General features: G+C 34.1%; 2 protein-coding genes across 6 annotated transcripts; one reads left to right on the forward strand and one right to left on the reverse strand.

Moving 5' to 3' along the window:
- The first annotated feature begins 2156 nt into the window (after window positions 1–2156).
- On the forward strand, window positions 2157–3512 carry LOC136210529 (heat shock 22 kDa protein, mitochondrial-like). The gene is made up of 2 exons (XM_066001820.1): window positions 2157–2838; window positions 2924–3512. The coding sequence occupies exons 1-2, from the start codon at window positions 2607–2609 to the stop codon at window positions 3337–3339; spliced, it is 648 nt and encodes a 215-aa protein (XP_065857892.1). The 5' UTR covers window positions 2157–2606; the 3' UTR covers window positions 3340–3512.
- A 13675-nt stretch (window positions 3513–17187) lies between these two features.
- Window positions 17188–20037, reverse strand: LOC136210530 (uncharacterized). 5 transcript variants are annotated; one of them, XM_066001824.1, is made up of 3 exons: window positions 19837–20037; window positions 18303–19023; window positions 17188–17865 (listed from the first exon to the last, which is right to left on the reverse strand). In XM_066001824.1, the coding sequence occupies exons 2-3, from the start codon at window positions 18965–18967 to the stop codon at window positions 17859–17861; spliced, it is 672 nt and encodes a 223-aa protein (XP_065857896.1). In that variant the 5' UTR covers window positions 18968–19023; window positions 19837–20037; the 3' UTR covers window positions 17188–17858. The 5 variants fall into 5 exon arrangements, with proteins under 5 accessions (XP_065857896.1, XP_065857895.1, XP_065857894.1 ...); XM_066001823.1 differs by having other exon boundaries at window positions 18303–18990; window positions 19837–20036; XM_066001822.1 differs by having other exon boundaries at window positions 19820–20036.
- Window positions 20038–21489: the final 1452 nt, after the last annotated feature.

The following is a 21489-nucleotide window of genomic DNA, read 5'->3' on the forward strand; positions in this document are numbered from 1 at the left end:
CATACTTCTGTTACATGTATTTCTAATTCAAGAAAGTACATTTGAATTTAATATGATACACGTATGTAAATGTATACTATTGAGCATGTCAGACAGAGAAGTAGCTCATTCACACGAGTGTTTACCCTTGTTTTGTTATTGTGGTAAGAAATATAATAATGAGACTAATTTTTGAGTAAACGAGAACTTGTTCAATAATTGAGACCGTCTTGTTGTAACAATGAATCTTGATTCGTTAGATTGCAAGATGGAGATGTACATATAAGTGGATAAGTATGTATACAAAAGATTATTCATAATCTGAGGTTTTAATTAGAGTCATTTAATGAAATCTTCTGTCTTAGACAGCCGAATGTAGTCTTATAATAAGAGAGACTAAGGTTGAATGTTAAGGTAAATCAGAACTAAAACCTTCGTATGATGTTGCTTTGAGCACAGACATGCGTTTCTTTCATACGGAAGGAATTGAACACCATATCACATCTTTTTCATACCATGTGCACTTAGCGATCAAGAGACCACCTCACCTTTTTTCTAGTATGGGATGCACTTCATGAAATCGTGTTTTTTTCGAAAAGCTACCATTGTGCGTTTATGCACGCTTGTGAAAATAGATAACTGTTGAGATGATAATGGTTACAGTGGATGTAATATGAAGTCTAGGATAAAGCATACCCTTTTCTTATTTACACATGTAATGCAAGAGATTGTATATCTCCAACGAGTATACAACATTTGAGTTCTCGATTGTATATGTCGGTCGCACGAACTATTTACGAGTATGAACGAGACAGAGTAATGAAGTATGTTCCGTTATGTGCGAGTGTGAGATGTAGGAGTTAATGGACTAGATGACATTGGCCCAACACCAATTCATTAAGCCCACCCATAACCTTATGAGTTAGAGATTAAGGTTTAGCCTAACTATAAATAGATAGCTAAGGGAGGTTAAACCTAATACTGAAAAACCGCAAATAGAGAGAATAATGCAAAAGACAATCCCTTTCCTCCTTATCTCCCTCAAACCATCGTCCCCTCTTTGGTTTCGGTGTGTGTTCTTAGTTCGTGAACCTATAGTGGTTGCTACTCTGTTGTAGCCTTCATCTAGATCGATGATATGGAGCAACAGTTCGTTTCTTCCGCTTTAAATCAACGGATTTGCACTACAAGTGGTAAACTTAGATCCAAGTTCATTACCCGTCCCTTAGAGGTTAAAGATTATCCTTCAATAATTTATCGTCTAAAAGTAAAAAATTAATATCAACAACAAACATGTAGGGTCTTAGAGTATTTTGAGGTCATTTAGATGTTATTTGGTTAGGAGAGAGAATTGATTTTTAGAGAGAGAAAGCTAAAAAAAAAATGATTTTGGAAAATAAAAAATGTGGTTGTTCATTCTGAACAACTTTAATTCTTGAATATTTTCATTTTCAAATCTTTAACGATCATTTTGAAGAATTAATTAAAGTCAATGTTATCAGAACCGGACCGGACATCAAACCGGATTTATAGCTGGGTCACGGGTCATTTGGTCGGATCGGATGGTTCGGATTGGTCAAACCGGATGACGTAATAAATAAATAAATAAATAATAATTATATATATTAAATATGTATAATTAATTTGAAATTATTTTATAATTTATATATAATCCAATATATATAAGATTTCAAAATACTAATGAGAATATGAGATACCACTTACATACATAGGAGATACAAACAAATAAAATCACTATTACAATTTAAAATAAAATTTTGAGTATAAAATAAAATTTTGAAAAATGAATTCAGATAACATACTAAATTAAAAAAAAAAAAAGAGAAGGCAAAAGGATGGCTGAATAAGAAATAATAAAATAAAAAATGGGACCAAAATTCATTAAAGGCTAGAACTGGTTTAAAGAGGAGAGAAGATAAAAGGATAGTTGAATACTAATAAAATAAAAAGATGGATTCATTAAAGGCTAAGTGGTAGAAGTAGAAGAGCAATACTCGAGTGAAGGAGGAGTCCCACATCGGAAACAATTTACAAACTCATCCAAATAGGTGTTATATATAAGTGCCTTTGACCAACACTGAAGACATGGGGAGCGTGGGATTGTACCAGTTTTTCTGCGCGCAAGTTTTTTTTTATATATAAAAAACCGGGGTCATGCCGGTTCCCGGGTGGATCGCCGGGTTCTGGTTTGACCCGGGTCTTTCCAGTTATTTGAATATTCAAATAATCGGAGTGGTTCGGATCGGTTTTCTAGCCGGTTTTCGGTCCGACCGGTCGAATCGGCCGATCCGGTCCGAACCTGCTAACATTGATTAAAGTGTTTAAAAGTATAAGGTTAGTGGTCCTACCACTAAGAATTAGAATTGAAGTTCAGTACCACTGGTTAAAGTTCAGCAGCGATATAGTTGTAATTTATCCGTTAATTAGATATATATGCAGAAGTGTTTTTATTTTATAAAAAACAATAAATATTCCAGATTCTAGAACTGAACTCCTAGCTCTCGAACATTCTATCATCTTCTCCAACCATCCTAACAAGTCCATGGAGCTTCTACCTATATATACATATAACACAGTCAGTCACTTTCATAAGTAAATCAACAGAAATGGCGTCCTCTCTTGCTCTCAGAAGAACCACTGCTTCCGCTCTGTTTCCCAAGCTGTTCAATCCTCTCCGATCTGCCTCTTCAGCGCCTTCTCTTTCTCGCTCTTTCAACACCAACGCCGAGCTCACAAACTTCGGACCAAATGATCTAGGAAACGTCGATGTCGGTCGCCGCTCCTCCGATCGCAGCCTCTCACGCCGCCGTGACACCTCACCTAGTTTCTTCCCACTCGGTACGACTATTTTTCCTCTGCTTCATTTCTTAATCTTAATTTTTTGCAATCTCGATTACTAAATTAGTTTAATTCCAATCAACAGATGCAATCGATTTATTCTCGCCGCCAAGGTCACTGAGCCAGATGTTCAATATGATGGACCAAATGATGGATTTTCCGACACGCGGCGGTGGAGTCGGCCTAGGCGGTGGACGACGAGGGTGGGATGTGAAGGAAGATGAAAAAGCGGTGTATATAAAGATGGATATGCCTGGAGTGAGCAAAGAGGATGTGAAAGTGAGCGTGGAGAAGAATACTCTGATAATAAAGGGGGAAGAAGCCATAGAAAATGAAGAAGGGGAGAGTGGAAGGAGATTCTCGAGCAGGCTTGAATTGCCTTCTGATTTTTATAAGATTGATGAGATAAAAGCTGAGATGAAGAATGGAGTGTTGAAGGTTGTTGTGCCTAAGAAGATGGAGGATGAAACTAGAGATGTTCGTGAGGTTAAAGTCGCCTGAGCTTTTTCACCATAGTCGGAGTAGACTCTCTCTCTGTGATCAGTATTTCTTTTCTTTTGGTTGTCTTCTGTACTAATTTTAGTCTTACTTAGCTTTCAAATAAAAATGTTACTAATAGTGTATCTGTGTGTTTTTTAATAATCAATAGTGTTGATTTTGGTTACTATATCAAAGTTTCTTTTTATAAATGAGAAGGATTAGTAATTGTATAGCTGAATTCACAATTTGCATAGGAGGACTAGTAATTGTATTTTTTTTTAATAGAATTGGGGACGATGTTGAGAGAGGTGGGATACATTCCGATTAGGTTCGGCATCCCTACTACCAAATTCCATAAAACCGGAAAAAATATATTACTCTCTCTATAAAACCGGAAAAAATATATTACTCTCTCTATTCCATTATATAAGTTATTTCACAAGAATTAATACTTAAATTAAGAAATATATTGGTTAATTAAAAAAATTCTCTCATGTCACTATTGGACAATAAGTATTGGAATATTAAAAAATATTAAAAAACACATGTATCAATACAAAAATAATTCTCTCTCATGTCATTATTGGGCAATAAGCATTAGAATCCTAGAATGATTTATATTTAGGAAAAAAACTAATTTGCTAGAATCACCTATATAATGGAATGGAGGGAGTAATAAATCAAAGAATACAAAAAGGGGTAAAAATAATGAGTCCAAAAATTAAGAAAATCAAAAAGAGCAATTATATAATATTATATAAATCAGTAAAAAAAGAGCTACTGCACAACTCTGAGTATGAGTGCCACCAACGGATATCAGAAGATGAGGCAGTATGAGTACCACCAACGGATATCAGAAGATGAGGCTCCAAATCGGGCAAGGACGTCTGCTGCTTGGTTTTCTTCACAGTAGATGTGATGTCCGTTTGGTTTTCTTCACAGTAGATGTGGGAAACAAACAAATAAATTCATACGAGGAGTCTCCAAATCGGGCAAGGACGTCTGCTGCTTGGTTTTCTTCACAGTAGATGTGGTGTCCGTTTGGTTTTCTTCACCGTAGATGTGGGAAACAAACAAATAAATTCATACGAGGAGTCTGCTTCAATCCAAAGATTTGTCCAACCTTTTTCCCATGCAATGTGTCTCGAGCTAAATTCGTGATACGCAGACGATGCGGATGCTTGCTGGTTGATCTTGAAATGTGGGATGCAGGATTAGCAATAAGGTTGAATACGTGCTTGAAATGTGGGATGCGGGATTAGCAATAAGGTTGAATACGTGCTATTTAGATGGCATCCTCTCCTGAGTTGCCGACGAAAGGGTGTATATCTAGGCACTAATATTTTGTTTTGTTGATGTACGGGATTGCCGAGAGATAAACGATATTGATATTGTCACATAACTGATTTACATAGATCTAACTGATTTACATAGGATATTTATATATCTAACCTCCGCAGTCGAATCTGGAGGTTCTCGAATGCTTAGACTGTTTTGAAAATCATTGAAAAGAATTTGTGGAAGTCTTTTGGTGAAGATGCAATCTGATAACGAGATGGCACATGGAGGATTTAGACATGTCCTCATGCTGACTTTTTTTCCCACAAAATGAATGTTCGTTTTAATATGTTTTGTTGGTTGATGTATGAGATTGTCGGAAAGATAAACGACACTAATATTATCACAGTACATAATTGTAGCTTTAGTAATCGGACAATGAAGTTCAAGCAGTAGATTCGAAGCTAACAAGATTCAGAAACCATATTTGTACAACCATATTTGCTACCTCCGGTACTCGGCCTCGGTACTAGAGCGAGATAAAGTTGGTTGATGTTTTGAAGAACATGAGAGTAAGTTGTCTCCTAATAAAACAAAATACCGGATGTTGAATTTCTTGTGTCGGGACAACCCATAATCACCATCGGTATATGATAATAGATCAGAAACAATCGAGTCATAAACATGGAGTCCAAAGTCTAAGTGTAGAATTCGTTTTAGTGCTGTCACGTGGTCTTTCTTTGCATCATGTATATGGAGAAAAATTTGTTGAACGACGTAAGTAATGTCTGATCTTGTGAAGGTGAGGTATTGAAGGTCGCTGGCCAGGCTGCGGTGTTGAGTGGAATCTGAGTAGGAGTTGCCGAAAAGGATGCTTAATTTGCTTTTAGTGTCACAGTGGGACACGGTTTGCAAGAGTCCATGCCTGCATTTTGAAGGAGTTCTTATGCATATTGTGTACGGAAGGGCAGAAACTGATGAGTAACATCAATACTTTCTTAAGGGCCTCAACTCTTTCGTTGCAAATTTGGAGGCAAAGAATGACATTATTGATTGCCGAAGTTGATCAAAGGATGTCGTGAAAATTATATCATCAAAATAGAGTAAGATATAAGCAATGTCAGTACCATGATTAAAAATAAATAGAGAGTTGTCACAAGTGCTATGTTTGAATCCAATTGTGGAAACAAAATCGACAAACTATTGGTACCAAGCATGGGGAGCCTGTTTGAGACCATATATGGATTTCTTGAGCAGACAAACATAAGTAGGAAATTGTGGATCCCGTAAACCGGGCGGATGATGCATATAGACTGTCTCCTGTAGGTGTGCATGTAAGAAAGCGTTTTTGATATCCAGTTGGTGAATTGGCCAAGATTTGGAGATTGCAATATTGAGAATTAGTTCGAATTATCACGGGTTTGACTACTGGACTTAAAGTTTCATCATAGTCGATACCAACCTACTGAGAGCTGCCATCATAAACAAGACGAGCTTTGTACCGCTCAAACGTACCATCAGAATTCCTTTTAATTTGATAAATCCATATTGAACGAGTTATATTGGCATGAGTTGGACGGGGCACCAAATCCATGTGTTTAAATATCATGGTAACTAAATTGTATGTGGCGAAGAAAAAGCCAAAGACCAAGAGAATCAGGAGCAATGGAGAAACTTGGCCCGTTGCGTTCCTTATTGATGTCAGTGAAATCCAGATTCAAAGTTTTTATGAATGAATAACTCAATTCACAATGTAAAATTTGAAGACAACTTTTATCATATATAATTTTGGGTTTTAATAAAGAGATATCCAGACAAATGAAAGCTCCAACTGTCAACATGCATAAGCATTAAGATCAAACTTCAATGGCAATCAATTATACAACAATCTTACCAAAACTGAAATAGAAAAATATGCTTATATAAGTGCCTTTTGAAATTCGAATTTAATAAGGAGTTGTAATTTCCGACAAGATAACACAATTTGACAGACACAACTTGATTATCATTTTCTTTACATTTATATCATATATAATCATATGGAAAATATAAGATAAATAGTACGATTCTTACACTGATAACCCGAATTTGTCGCCCCTAATATAGAATTTACAACCTAATGTTGAAGCATGTTCATACAACAATCATATCAAAATTGAAACACAAAACTATGCTTATGTAAGTACCTTTAGAAATTCGAGTTCAATAATTTAAGGCTGACACCGTAACACAATTTATAGACACAAGTTGCCTCGCCCTAGGGAATCGTAGCTCTGTCTCTGCCTATTATGCTGGTACCTAAGAAGGTATGGGGCGACCCCCAATTGATACGACGCGGTTTACGCCAATTCCTGCATTTACATCCTATCTAATCATATGCAATATATAAATAACACGATTTTGACCTTGATAACCAGAATTGCTACCATTTGATATAGAAATTACAACCTAATGTAGAAGCATTTTTATAGAAACCATGCATAGACATAGGAAAAAATCACAATCGAATTACAAATTTCCAAATATGAAATAACAAAAAGGAAAACAAAAATAAAAAAATATGACCATGTTCATCACATGAATTCCATCAAATCCTCCAATTCAACAGTTCAATCTAAAAAACAATTCAAATTTCAAGCAAATAAGAATTCATAGCAATATTTAAGAGAAATCCACCAAACTTCGAGCCTTCAAATATCATAACAATGTGGAATTAAGCAATTTACCAGTATCTGAAATCGAGGCAAAAGATTCACAATTAACATGATTTACAAAATCGGAAGAGAAACATTATCAATCTAATCGTCAATCAGAAACATCCATCAAACCCACAGAAAGAAAAAGAGGAGGATCAAATAAAGAAGAAAAAGGTCAATCAAATTAGAAACAATGTATGAGTTGTGAGATTGAATACAGAATGAATGCATGAAGAGAGAGCAAGAAACAACTTACACTATACTTCACCATCATCATCGTCGAAGCATTGTCATTTATCGCCATGTATTTGAAGGGAAAAGAAGCGAGAGTTTACATCAGATCTGGTGCCCTGTCCAACTAATGAGGGGAGACCCAAGTACCTGCCCGTTTTTAGAGGAGTGTGCACTTGAAGCATTCTTCTAATGCCTTCCTGTACCAATAGTTGAACATTCCAACTAAACATTAAGTCAGATTTAAGCAGATTAACCAACAGATCCAACATGACTTCATAGATTTGAAGCAGATCCTTTAGAGCCGAATATTCCGCAGGGTAGACATGGAAGAACAGGAAGCTATCGTCCGCGAAACATTATCTTTTATGCTATACTTTTAACATATTGTAAATTGGATCAGGATCTTCTCCCGTTGAAGTCAAACAGGAGAGGTCCTGTTAAAATTCTAATAGCCCTCCATTCATTTTAACGTCTAAGATTTTAAATTTGCTTCTAAAAAAAACTAATTTTCTTTCAATATTTAATTATGAAAAGAAAAATATAATTTTCTAGTATATATTAACGTCAGAGATGATTTTACTTAAAAAGTTTTTATTTTAGCTTAATACATTATTTATTCCCAAATTTGTCCAAAAAGTTTTGGTTTTCTAAACTTTTAAAGTGTCTCGATAGCTTTTTGAACTTATATAAAATATTCAGTTAGCCCTCTGAACTTGCATAAAATGTTCAGTTAGACCTCTGAACTTGCATAAAATGTAATCGATTAATCACTCCGTTGGTAAAAAGTAAGCTAAATGCGAAAGATTTATTGCACATGTCTTATAATGTAATTACATAATTCATAGATTAGATAAAAATGGAAATTCTTACTTATTCAACTATAAAACTTGTCTTCTCTAATATTAGAGCCGCATACACCGACCTTGATTGTTTTTTTTTTTTGAAGAAAAACCAGCTCTTTATTAAGAATGAATAGACAGTTCCCGAATTAGGATACTGTCAATGAATACAGGAATATCAATATGAATAAAAGAATTAGCATAGGAACGGGCATTACGCGCCATTGCGTGGGCTGCACCATTCGCTAACCTTGGGACAAAATTCACCACCCAACCCGGATGATTACTGATTATGATACGGATTGCTTCAATCACTGATCCAAACTCAGTGAGATCCCTCTTTCGCTTTCTTATGCAATCAACAACTTCTTTTGCGTCAGACTCAAAAATAACATTGTTATAATTTTGTGCGATTAACCACTCCATACTGTTTTTTATCGCGAGAGCCTCCGTCAACTTTGCAGGAATCAGCCCAGGAAAATGCATGCTCAGACCTGTGATAAATGCGCCGGAACTATCTCGTAATACTGCACCGATGCTAAACTCCTCCTCCATCTCAAAGATGGCCGCATCCGAATTACACTTTACGGTTTCTCCCATTGGTCTGACCCAACGTGAACTGTCAGCTCCTGCCTAATCCTTGCGCACTTCTGTGTTATAATTTTCGCATCCTCCTGCAATGGACAAAGTTCCTTCGACCTGATGCTCTCCACTACCTTGATTTCTCCTGCCCCTTCTCGCACTACTCTCTACCTCAGCCCCTCTTATAACGTTCCGCCCTTCCCTTTGCTGTCCCTCACGTTCTGCTGCTGCAGTTTGATGAACAACAACTCCAATGCCCGGATTTCTGCTATTTCCATCGCCCTCCTGTCTTGCAACATTACGACCACACCTTTCCTCACCATCTCTCTCTCCTTCATCTTGTAGATTCTTCATTTGACCCTTTGCCCTGCTCTTTCGTTCTCGGACCTCCTTAAATTCGGACAACTTGGTTAAAGCTCCACGAACTGTTTCTCCAGGGTCCCAGAGTTTATTGTTCCATAACAATTCATTACGTACCTGCCATATTGCCCAAAGAACAGTAATACTTCTACATATAATGCTCGGTTCTGCATTTCCACAAAGGTTTAGAACCCAGTCCTCAATCCGCTCCCACTCTTCATCGGGTGCTACCAGACCAGCAGCCTCCCAACATTTTCTTGCAAAGGAGCATCCCCCAAACAAGTGGCAGCCATATTCAATGTCGTTTGGGCACATCAAACACGCAATCGGGATACGAATTTGTCTCGCTGCTAACTTGGTTCTAAGTGGTAAGACACCTGATATAAGCTTCCAAGCAAAATGTTTGAATTTTGGCAGTATCATTTGGCACCACAATCTCTTCCACCCAGCGTTCTCGATCCCTATATCCCCTTCACTCGTCAGCCATCGGTACCCAGATTTAGAGGAGTAAATACCGTCAATAGTATGGTTCCAAATAAGCCGATCTTCTCTATTTGTCATAGGAATTACCATCTTCCTTATCTGTTTTGCCACCTCCTCACTGAACCAAACTGATAACTGTGCTTCATCCCAGATTCTAGTTCCCGGTATGAACAGCTCTTCAACTTTCGCATCTCTCAGCCCGGTATTTTCCGGTGTACCTGCCCTGTAAGATTCAGTTCCCCAAACCCATGGATCATGCCAGACTCGAACTCTATCTCCTTTGCCGATACACCATCTAAGTCCTCCCTTCAATAAATCAATTGAACTCCACATGCTCCTCCAAACAAAACTAGGATTAGTGCCTAATTTGGAGGAAAGGAAAGTGTCCCTAGGATAGTATTTAGCTTTGAATATGCGGCTTGCCAAACACTGCGGATTATCAATTAACCTCCACCCTTGTTTCCCCAGTAAGCTGACATTAAACTCATGAAGATCCCGAAAGCCTAATCCACCGTCCTTTTTCTGTTTGCACAATTTTTTCCAATCAGACCAGTGGATTCTTTTACTTCCATCCTTCTTCATACCCCACCAAAAGGAGTTCATCATCTTTTGCAGTTCATCACAAGTTGATTTTGGTAAGAGGAAAGTACTCATACAGAATGTTGGAAGCGCTTGGGCCACTGACTTTAGAAGCACTTCCTTACCTGCCATTGAGAGGAACTTAAAAGACCAAGAGTTTATTCTCTTTGCCAATTTTTCCTTGAGGAAACCAAATATAGCTCTTTTGGACCTACCGATCAGAGATGGTAGCCCCAGGTATCTCCCAGTATCCAGCGGTGTGGTCACCTCCAGAATCTCACTCACCCTTTCTCTTACGTCATTCTTTACATTTGAACTGAAAAAGATGCCCGATTTATTCAAATTGACCGCCTGGCCTGAAGCAATTTCATAAACTTTCAGAATCTCCTTCACTTTTCTACACTCCTCTTCCGTGGCACTGAAAAACAAAAAACTATCATCAGCAAAAAATAGGTGGGTCACACTAGGTGCCCCGCTACAAATACGGCTGCCCGTGATTTGTCCTTCCTCCTCGGCTTTGTTGATGAGTCGAGACAGTACCTCAGCACATATGATGAATAAATACGGGGATAGAGGGTCCCCCTGCCTCAGACCCCTTTCAGGAATAATAGGGCCGACCAATTCGGAGTTCATATTTATCGAATACTGAACCGTTCCGACACACAACATCATCCAATTTACCCATTTTTCACAGAAACCCATCCTAACCATGGTTATTTTGAGAAAATCCCAATCGACCCTGTCATAGGCCTTGCTAATATCAATTTTCAGAGCCACTTCTCCTTGTAGACCTCTATTCTTTCTTTTCATAAAGTGAATGATTTCAAATGCAATTTGAACGCTATCAATCAGTGACCTGCCCGGTACAAACGTGGACTGACACTCGGAGATAATCTCAGGAAGCACTTCTTTCAATCTATTCGCAAGGACCTTTGCAATTATTTTATACAAAACATTGCATAAAGATATGGGTCGGAGTTCCGTCATTCTCCTGGGGTTAACACATTTAGGTATTAATGTAATAATGGTTTCATTCAGATTGTGTGAAAATTCTCCCCTACTCAACCACCCAGAGCAGGCAACAAATATATCATTACCAATTAAAGGCCAAAAATGTTGGAAGAAACCTGGGTTTAGCCCATCCGGGCCAGGAGACTTATCCGGATGCATTGAGAATATTGCGGTTGTGAATTCTTCCAAAGTAAAATCAGCAATCAACCCTTCATTCATTGACTGGGTAACCGTATGTACCATCACTCCTTCGAAATCAAACTGACCAGCTCTGCTTCCGCGGAACAGCTGATCGAAGTATTGCTTCACCACCTCTCCCATGCCTGGGCCATCCGAAATTTCAACCCCAGCGTCATTTATTAAGCAGGCAGACCTTGATTGTTTTAATTTTTTTAAGATATGTGCAATACATTTTCCGCATTTAACTTATTTTTTTACAACCGAGTGATTAATTAATTATATTTTACGTAAGTTTAAGGGGCTAACTAAACAATTTATATAAGTCCAGGAGGCTATCAAAACACTTCAAAAGTTCAGGGAACCAATCAAGCTTTTTAGACAAGTTCAAAGGGCAAATGATGTATTAAGCCTTTTACTTTTTTTTTTTGAAAAAGCCTTTTATTTTCTTATATCAAATGTTTTATCATGTTTAGGGTAAATTACATCCATGACCACTAAACACTACTAATTTTCACGGTATGTCTTCTACACTTCAAAACGTAATATAAAAATCAATCAATTTTACAGTTTCTAACATTATGGTCACTAAATTTTAATTAATGTCTCAAAATGACCGTTGATGACCTTAAAATGAAAATATTCAAGAATTAAAATTATTTATAACCACTTTTACCATAAAACCATAGTTTTTACCTTCCAAAATCACTATACTGGAGCTTTTTCTCTAAAAACTCATTTTTCGCTTCTAACCAAACATCACCTAATAAATCACATAAAAAAAATTAGGAATTACAGTTGCTTAAATTATAATCAGTTCTTGAAAATTACTGTTTTAGAATAATTAACGGTCATTTTGAGACATTCTTCAAAATTTAATTGTCATAATATTAGAAAGTATAAAGTTGAGTTTTTATATTACGTTTTGATGTTTAGTGGTCTTATTATAAAAATAAGTAAAATTCAGTGATCATGAGTGTAATTTAGCCTTAGCTAACACATAATAAAACATTTGATATAATTTTATCATTTGATATAATTATCCTAAAGGAAAGGAGGGGGTGGAAATGTGAAAAAAAAGAAGGTGCAAATATGGAAAAAGAAATAATTAGCGATAAAAACACAGTAATTAACAATATAAAAAAAAGTAGTATTCTAAAATTTGAAATCTTCACCATTAAAACTGATCCATTGTAAATTATATACATTTTAACATATTATTTCTTTTATTATAGAACTACAAAAAGATGCACAATTTGTTTACTAAATCTCAAATAAGTAGCCTAGGTCCGGGGTGCCGGACTAGGACCCAGGACCGGAGGGGGCTCAAAAAAATTTAGCTTTATAAATAAATTACTTATTTTTAAATATAATAAATAAGTTCAAAGTAGCATAATGGTATTGGATTGTCTTCCAACTAAAGAGGGCATGTGTTTGATTCCCACCTTTATAATGTTTTAATATATTTTTAATATATAAATGATATGGGTAGTCAAGGGTAAGAAGATAAGTTTCATTTTATTACCTCATTTTAGAATAACTATTTTTAATTTGATTAAATTTAAAAATTAAAAAAGTTTCATTTTATTACCCGAGTTTCATTTTATTATCTTAAATTGATTATATTTGAAAATTAAAAATTAATTTATGCAATGATATGAATAAAAATCAATTTAAAATTTAATAATAAAAAAGCAACAAAAACAATATTAATAGTAACAATAAATCTAAAAAAATTAATAATGCTGCTGTAAATAATTATTAGGTGTAATTTTATCATCACTATTTTTAAAAAAAAAATTAAAGGAGAAAAGGTTTTCCAAAATAAGTCGAAAAAAATAAATACATAAAACACATATATTATTATTAGTATTATTTAACTCCTACAAATAAATGCGTAGAAGAAACAATTATTTTGTAGGTGAGTTATGGAGTAATCTTCCCTCCAAAAATCTTCTACAACATTTTACGTTCTGTAGGAGAAAGCGTAGTTGTTTCCTATATTTCCTATAGATATACTTTTCGTAGCAGATATTCGTATTTTTCTTGTAGTGTATGAAAGTTAATTTTTCTTAATATAGACAGTGATAAAATCATACAAGATGGTCGAATTCTTTCTGAAAGCTCATTGATAAAAAAAAATTAAAAGATACACCCAACTTTCAATGAAAAAAAAGGTATACCCAACTTTTACACTTTAATTAGTAAATTTTATATTAAAGGGTGCTTACTGTTTATTTTGCCTAGGGCTCCTAAATTGTCAGAACCGGCCTTGTATTAAATCTCAAATTTCACACACACCATCAAACTAGTCCGAGGGCAGCATAGTCAAAGTCTTGTAACTAATTTTGATGTGAAGCCAAAATAAACATCCCTATCAGTCAAAGGAACACTTGTGATCCTCCCGAGTTAAACATGTCCTTTTCGTGACACACGGAATCATCATTGAAACTCTACTCCCCAAAAAAATCAAAGACCTATGGTTATCGATATTTAAGTGTTTCACACTTTTTGTGAATGGGTTATTGGATTTAATGCGATATAAATGATAGATTGATTATCACAAAATAAAATGCTAACAATTGTATCTCAATCTAAAATTGTCTGCATAAATATTATATGATTTCGTGTAGGCGATCCCATAATAATTAAAAAAAAAAACTATACAATTTGCTAAAATGATGAATTGAAAAACTAAGTATTTGCTCAGTTAACAAGGTCTGTATTTGGTGAAACAATTTGGTAAAAAGGATCGAAATAGTAATTTGAATGGATGACAATTTGGCTTCTTGAGATAATAATTTTCGTCCTTGTGCTTGTGGTAATTTCTGAAATCCCCCATCACAATCACTTGTTTGTTCACCAAATCCAATGTGCACTCTCTAAATCCTGTATAATTTATTTCCATGCAACTTAATAATAATAAACAGAAAAAACTAATAATATATCATATAATACAAACATACATAGTGGAAAATCGAACCACTCGGACCAACAATCATCGCATAAATATTAGACTTTAAGATATGCAATGTAACAATTAAATTACTACATCCGTCAAACCAGACGTACGATAAATTGATAACTAAAATTTAGGTTAGTCAAACTAATCCTGCACTCAAATTGATAGGCAATTAAATCCATCATTTTGATGCTATTAGCGACGGAAAGTGTCGGTAATTAGCAAATATCCATTTATAAATTTATATCACTAACAAAAAATCAAAGGTCAAAATGACCATTTCAAGTTGGCTGACAAGATTATTTAACCCAAATTAAAATTCATGTATCAAATTGGTCAAATTCACTCAAATTTTTAAGCATCGAAACTCATTGTATTTGAATAACGTTTTCAAATAATACGAACTTTAGAACTGAATTGATACTTAAAGTTGGATTTTACTAAACTCGTATTATCTTTCAAACTTCAGGATCATTTTGAAACTTAATTTCACTTACAGATATCCATTGTTGATTGCCAATTCGTCTGTAATTACCTGCGATCTTGGAAATAATTTGGGAAACTCTTTCTTGACATCGAACGCATCCCATGCTTCCTGGCATAACTATAACCTGAAACTACAACAATTAGAAACTTGTTCAACTTTTTCAATTTCTGATTATAAACAGATAGAAAATCTATCTCTTTTGTTAAATTAACAAGTAGCCAAAAAATGAAATAGAAAATGTAAGATGAGGAGCAGAATGTAATTAACCTACGTACGTACCGAAGGCAGCGTTAGATCTTCGAAATACATGAGAGATTTATTACTCAATTCCACCATTTGTTACTCATTTCTTCTTCTGCTGGTCCTTGTATTATGAGATTACTAATTTATACCATTGAGGAGGAGGTTGATATTCAGCTCTATTATTATTTATGTCACTATTTAATGAAACACATATCTGAACAATAAAAAAAATAAAAATCAACTTCTTGGTGGGTAGCATCTTAATTAGCTTTGAATAAATAATATTATAAGTCCTGGTCTTACAGGCTAATTACTAAATTAAGTTAAATTATTCTAAAACTTTGGCTTGTTCTTATGGCAAATTTTGCACGTTAAAACCACTAAAATTAAGGTAAGATATGATCCATCCTGGCGTGGACAAGATGGGAACAAAAATAGAAATTGTTGTTTGCCTAATTAAGCATGGACATAAATATAATTAAGGATTCATTGCCTAGCTACTTAACATAAATTAATTCAGCTTATTTAAACGACAAGTTTGATTAGAGTATACTTAGTCCTGTAATTCAGCAAGTTGCCAAACAGAATGGATACAAGATTGACTCACAAGGGTGTTCAATTAATAACTTTTTAGGTGTTTTTGTTAAAAAAAAAGAAAAATTAAAGCCTTTTATAACGTTTTTATAGGTTTTTCTAATATTTTCTGACGAAAACGGATGTTATTTTCTCTCTAACTTCATTGAAAGTGATCTATTAGATCCTAATGTCCTTCCAACGAATTATTTACTCTTGGAATTGCTTAAAATATAGGTAACTAGGAATATATTAGACTATATATATATATATAATCTTTTATGATCATGGCATGCTCACCATATACATTTCCACACGAAATTTCCAACTTGTTTGAATGAAGCAAACATTAAAATTTTGACCCTCTATTTTATTAATATTATGTATCCCACTAGCCAATAGTGGACTTTTTAAGCTTTTTAACTCCACGTACTCGACAATAAGAATTAAGGACAAAAGAATTTAAAGATGAATTGGATGATGTTGGAGATGAAGGGAGTAATATTGATGAATGATCAGTAAGACTTGAAAAAAAATATATTAAATGCTTGTTTACTTTTCATCTGAACCAGTCCTAATCCTAAATAATTTAAAATTGGTTAAACTTAGAATTTATTATAATGAATTATACTAACAAAGAGTGTAAGAATTTATGATTAAAATTATAGACATTCCCTCTTTCTTTCTTTGATTTCGTTTTAGATTTTTCAATTTGATTTCAATTTATTCAAATTGTTTTGTATTATAAATATTGTATTACCAATATACTATTTAGTATTAATACAAATAATTTTAATTAGGATAAATTTCAAATAAAACCCCTGTGGTTTCACTAATTTTCAGATAAAGGACCGTGGTTTACTTTTTGTCAAAACAAGGATTGAGGTTTCACACTTGGATTAATGCTATTAAAACCATCTTTAACGACCTGAAAATGAAAATTTTGAAGAATTAAAGTTGTTCAATGTCATATTTTTTTATAGAACTACATTTTCGATTTTCGAAAATCATTTTTTTAGAACTTTCTCTCTCTAAACATTAACTTTCTCTCTCTTTACCAAACATCATCTAAATAATCCCAAAATAAAAAAGTTGAAGAATTAAAGTTGTTTAGAATATTAGTAGTTCTTAAAATATGTCATTTTTGAAGTCGTCAATGATGATTTTAATAATATCAATCGAAAAAGTCCTTATTTTGTTAAAGTTGAAAACCTCAATCCTCGTTTTGACAAAAAGTAAACCAGTCCTTTATCTGAAAATTAGTGAAACCACAGGAGTTTTATTTGAAATTTACCCTTTTAATTAATCCACACAAACTAAAGAATTTTTGTGTAAAAATAAAAAATTAAAGAAAAACATTAAAGATAAATTAATAATTTTAATAAATTTATTAATATAAAGAATGAGCATATTTTAATATTTATTGCATTTTGATACAGAATTTACCACTTTTTTAAATGTTGACTATCGCATTTATAATTTTATTTTCTTGTACCTTGCCGCTAGGAGCCAGGATCCGATGGACCTGTAATAACTAATACAAAATGAATTCAAAGTACAAGATGAGCCATAAATCAAAAGCACTCCCAGCTCCCACGAGCAATAACAGCTAAGAAGTCTGCGTATACAGAAAAAGAAGATTTTGAAGCAATGACTCCGAAAGTTCCTGATAGTATGCAATAGAAGTCACTAAACAACAGAGCAAATCACCTACATTTCTTTATTCTCTTTAACTAAGAAAGCAAATTGATTTCTTTGAATTGAGTAATTCAGGCACAAACAGCTTGGGCATAATCTTCATCTAAAAGCTAGCATGGAATCTTTCGCAATAAAGTTGCTAAACGCCAGCTGTTCCCTTGTAATACTGTGATTGCCAGAGCCATATACCTCAAGTTTCTCATACGTTTCCAGTTGCCCTGAATTTGGATAACCAAGATTCACCTCAAGTTTAGCAGCTCAATTGAGTAATGCACACTTGCACTAATGTTGTGCCAAATTAACCCAGGAGAACACAATGTGTATCTGTACGCCATTCATCACAGCCTACCTGCCCATATGGAAGGCAACAATTGTCAATTTCCTCAATGTAGCTCTGTTTCTCAAGGGTTTGAATTAAAAAAATATGGAATTGGACAATAAATTGAGTGCCCGTGTAAGCTTTACTAAGTTTAGAGATTGCTATTACACACTTTCATAATATACACAGGCCCACACCTAAGCACAGAAGTCTAATCAATGATATAAATTTTCCTGAACTTTAGAGGCCATAGCAACAAGTCATGGTGATTAATTATTCTTGTTTAGTAAGATTTAAATTCCAAATGCTGTAATTCTCAAACATGTGAAAGCAAAGCAGTTACAGCTTTTGTTTAACACCTAGTAGCTAGCCAAAGAGTAAATTAACTTGAGAAGAGTAACAGTTTGACAGGAAGTATAATCTATAACATTAGAGGCGATAAGAAACCATTAAAGAACCTCACCTCCTGGAAAATCCAGTCCTTCTAGAACCAGCTTTATCTCTCTGCATTTTCTTTAGCAATGCTTGTTCTCTCTCTTTCTCACGCTTCTCCCTTTTCAATCTTTCTTCTCTTAGCTCTTCCAGTGTCTTTTTTCCACTCTTTTTCTCCTTTTTTGTCGATCCATCATCTTCATCTCTCTCTTCATTCACATCATTATTTCTTTTCTCAAGGTACCAGGGAAGCTTAACTCCTTTTCCAGCAACCCCATAACCCAACCTATATTTCTCATCTTCTGCAGTCACAACTCTCACCTCCTCTTTCTTCAACTTCTTCTTCTTAGGCCCCTCTCTCTCAGAACTCCCTTCCTTCTCAGCTATCTTTATTGGGTCAAAGATCTTAATTCCTTCAAAGAGATTAATGTGGTTTGATTTTGGCTCTGATTCGTTATTCTCCACTGGTGGCTCTTCTGGTAGCTCTTCTGGTTTAGTTAGTAGTGGAGCCAAGCCACGGGCAGTACGAAGCTGCTCAAGGCGAAACTCAGCATCACGCTTTCTGGTCTGTTCACGCTTTAGTTGTTCCTCTCTTGCTGCAGCTTCTTCATCTTTCTTGACTTTTTCTCGGTTATCAAAGTTGTATACGTTCCAACGTTTTTGAGGAAGAATATTAAGACCTCCATGACCTCCCATGACTGCTTTACTTTAGAACTGACCTGCAGATTCACATGTACCTTCAATAATTTGGTCTGAAGAATCCAAATCAGCTAATATCAGTTTTAACAATAATAAAAGAGATCGATAGAACAAATTACAGGGAAGGCGAAAAAATTAAAGCAAAGGAAGACAAAAGGGACGGCTAAGCTGATCAAATATTCCTAGGGTAGAAAAATCATACTGTCTTTGAAATATAACAGCTTTCCAGTTTTTGCAACATCCCTTCACATAGCTTGAACCTATTTGATTCAATTCCCAATTCCAAAATACAGTGTAAACTAATAACAATGAGAAATTACAACAGATACCCACAAACATGTTATAATAAGGTTGAGCACATATTTGATTTGAGCTTTTTATACGTTAAAATCTAACACTTGAACAAAATTCGTTGTGAAGAATAATGCTATCATTCAACCACAATTTGAAGAGTGGTTTTATTTCAGCAGTTAAAGAATGGGGGTAGTTCAACAATTTCTGAATAATTAACTGTGAATTCGCAAAAATTACTAAAAGCAAGGAAGAAAACACAAAAGCCACTTGTCAGAAGGACAAAACCCACCCGTTACACTGTATGTATTCAGCGCAATATGACCAAATTCATGCATTCGTTCCTAAGATACCGAGATTCCATGTGATTTTGAATGTGAAATAGAAAAAAAAAAAAAAAATCGATTGAAGGAGAGGCCCGAGACCCCGAGAGGCAGCTCATAGTGCATGTAATTTGAAGGTGAAATAAAAAGCAATCTGATTTGAACTTTATTAACTTGAAAATTACATGCAAAACAGAGCAAAGACGATCGAAATAAAAGAACAAAGATTACTCACCTGAAATTAGGGTTTACCTATGAAAACTTTGAAGCAGCAAAGCATAAAATTGATTTCTACAAGCAGAGAACAAATCGGCCCGATGAGGTGAGATGGAATCCGAGTAAGAGATTTTACAATTCTCCCTCTCCTGCGATTTTACAATTCTTTCTCTCTAATCAAACCTCTGCAAAGTGCGATGGAATTTCATCCAAGCAAAAAATCGTTGTGTTGCTCGTATTCCATATATATAATTTTTGCGAAATTTTTTTTTTTTTTTTTTTTTGAGAAAATGCGAAATAATTTTTTATTAGTTACATATACGAATGGATTAAATATTTATAAGTATCTCATACTAAATAAAATATTCTAATTATGCCATGTCAAAATTTATCAATTTATAAGAAAATAATTGAATTTGATAAAATTAAAAATAAAAATATAAAATTTTGATATATTTAAAAAAACATCGTAATGGAAAGAATTTCCGTGGCCAGCAGTCCACCCATAGAGGTGCAAACTATCTGCGAAAGGGATAGTCATTGTTGTCAGGGGCGGAACCAGGGGGTTGGCCGGGGCTCCAGCCCCGGCCGGCCGCCCGAGAATTGAGAAATTTTTTTTTTTTAGTAATGGTGTCTCGTAATATTTTGGAGAGAATTATATTGACTCTATGTAGTATTATATTAATGTTTAAAGGTAGATTAGATGGTTAAGAATCCTTGCTTTTATTTGAGAGGTCCTATGTTCGATTCCCTTCAACCTCATTTTATTTTTAAATGAACTCTTTCTTTTTATTTTCATAACACTTTTGAATTCATTTTTAATATATCTTTACCATTAAAAAAATAAACATATTTAATATTCAATTAGTTCAATGCTAGTTTCTAAAAAAAAATGATAACATTTTTACAGTTTTAATGCGTTGGAGGCTAAAAAAATTTTGCCCAGCTCTAACGGACTGGACTTTGAAAATTTACCGTCAACCGCACAGTTAATTCCGATATTTTTTGAACGTTTTGAATTTTTTTTTATTGATGTATTTTGAACCCCGGGTCATTCGAGCTCCTGGTTCCGCCACTGACTGTTGTTAACGGTGGATACCCTTACGAACCAAAAAAAAAAACATTGTAACGATAAATATATAAATTATATTTAAATGTAAAATGATATTAAACTCAATATTTTATGCAATTTTCTTTATAATTTATATATATTAAAAATGATAATTTTTTTAATCTAAACATAATTTAAATTATTATTTAGTGTAGTTGTAAATAATTTTTAAAATTGTATTTTTATATAAATTTCTTTATACATATGGAGTAAAAAGAATAGTTTTTTTATATAAAAATTATAATTAAACCATAGCATCAAAATTAACTTCTTTTTTTTTTTTTTTAAGAATCAAAATTAACTTTATTATGTCTAATTTTTATATTATAAATACAATACGTTTTTATACCTTAATTTATATATTCTAGACTCAAATTCATAAATTTTAAACTAAAAAATATATATTAGACCATTAATTTATAAAAAATAGTCTTTAAAATGTATTAAAAATAATTATTTACTTAGTTTGATATACTTAAATTATAATAATTATAGATAATTTTTTGAAAATAAATTAAGAACAAACTTTGGGTCCTAAGTTCATGGGCCCTGTGGGGGTGGGGGGGTCCTGTCATTCA

Source organism: Euphorbia lathyris, chromosome 1, assembly GCF_963576675.1.
Source record: "Euphorbia lathyris chromosome 1, ddEupLath1.1, whole genome shotgun sequence".
In the NCBI taxonomy this organism is placed as follows: domain Eukaryota; kingdom Viridiplantae; phylum Streptophyta; class Magnoliopsida; order Malpighiales; family Euphorbiaceae; genus Euphorbia; species Euphorbia lathyris.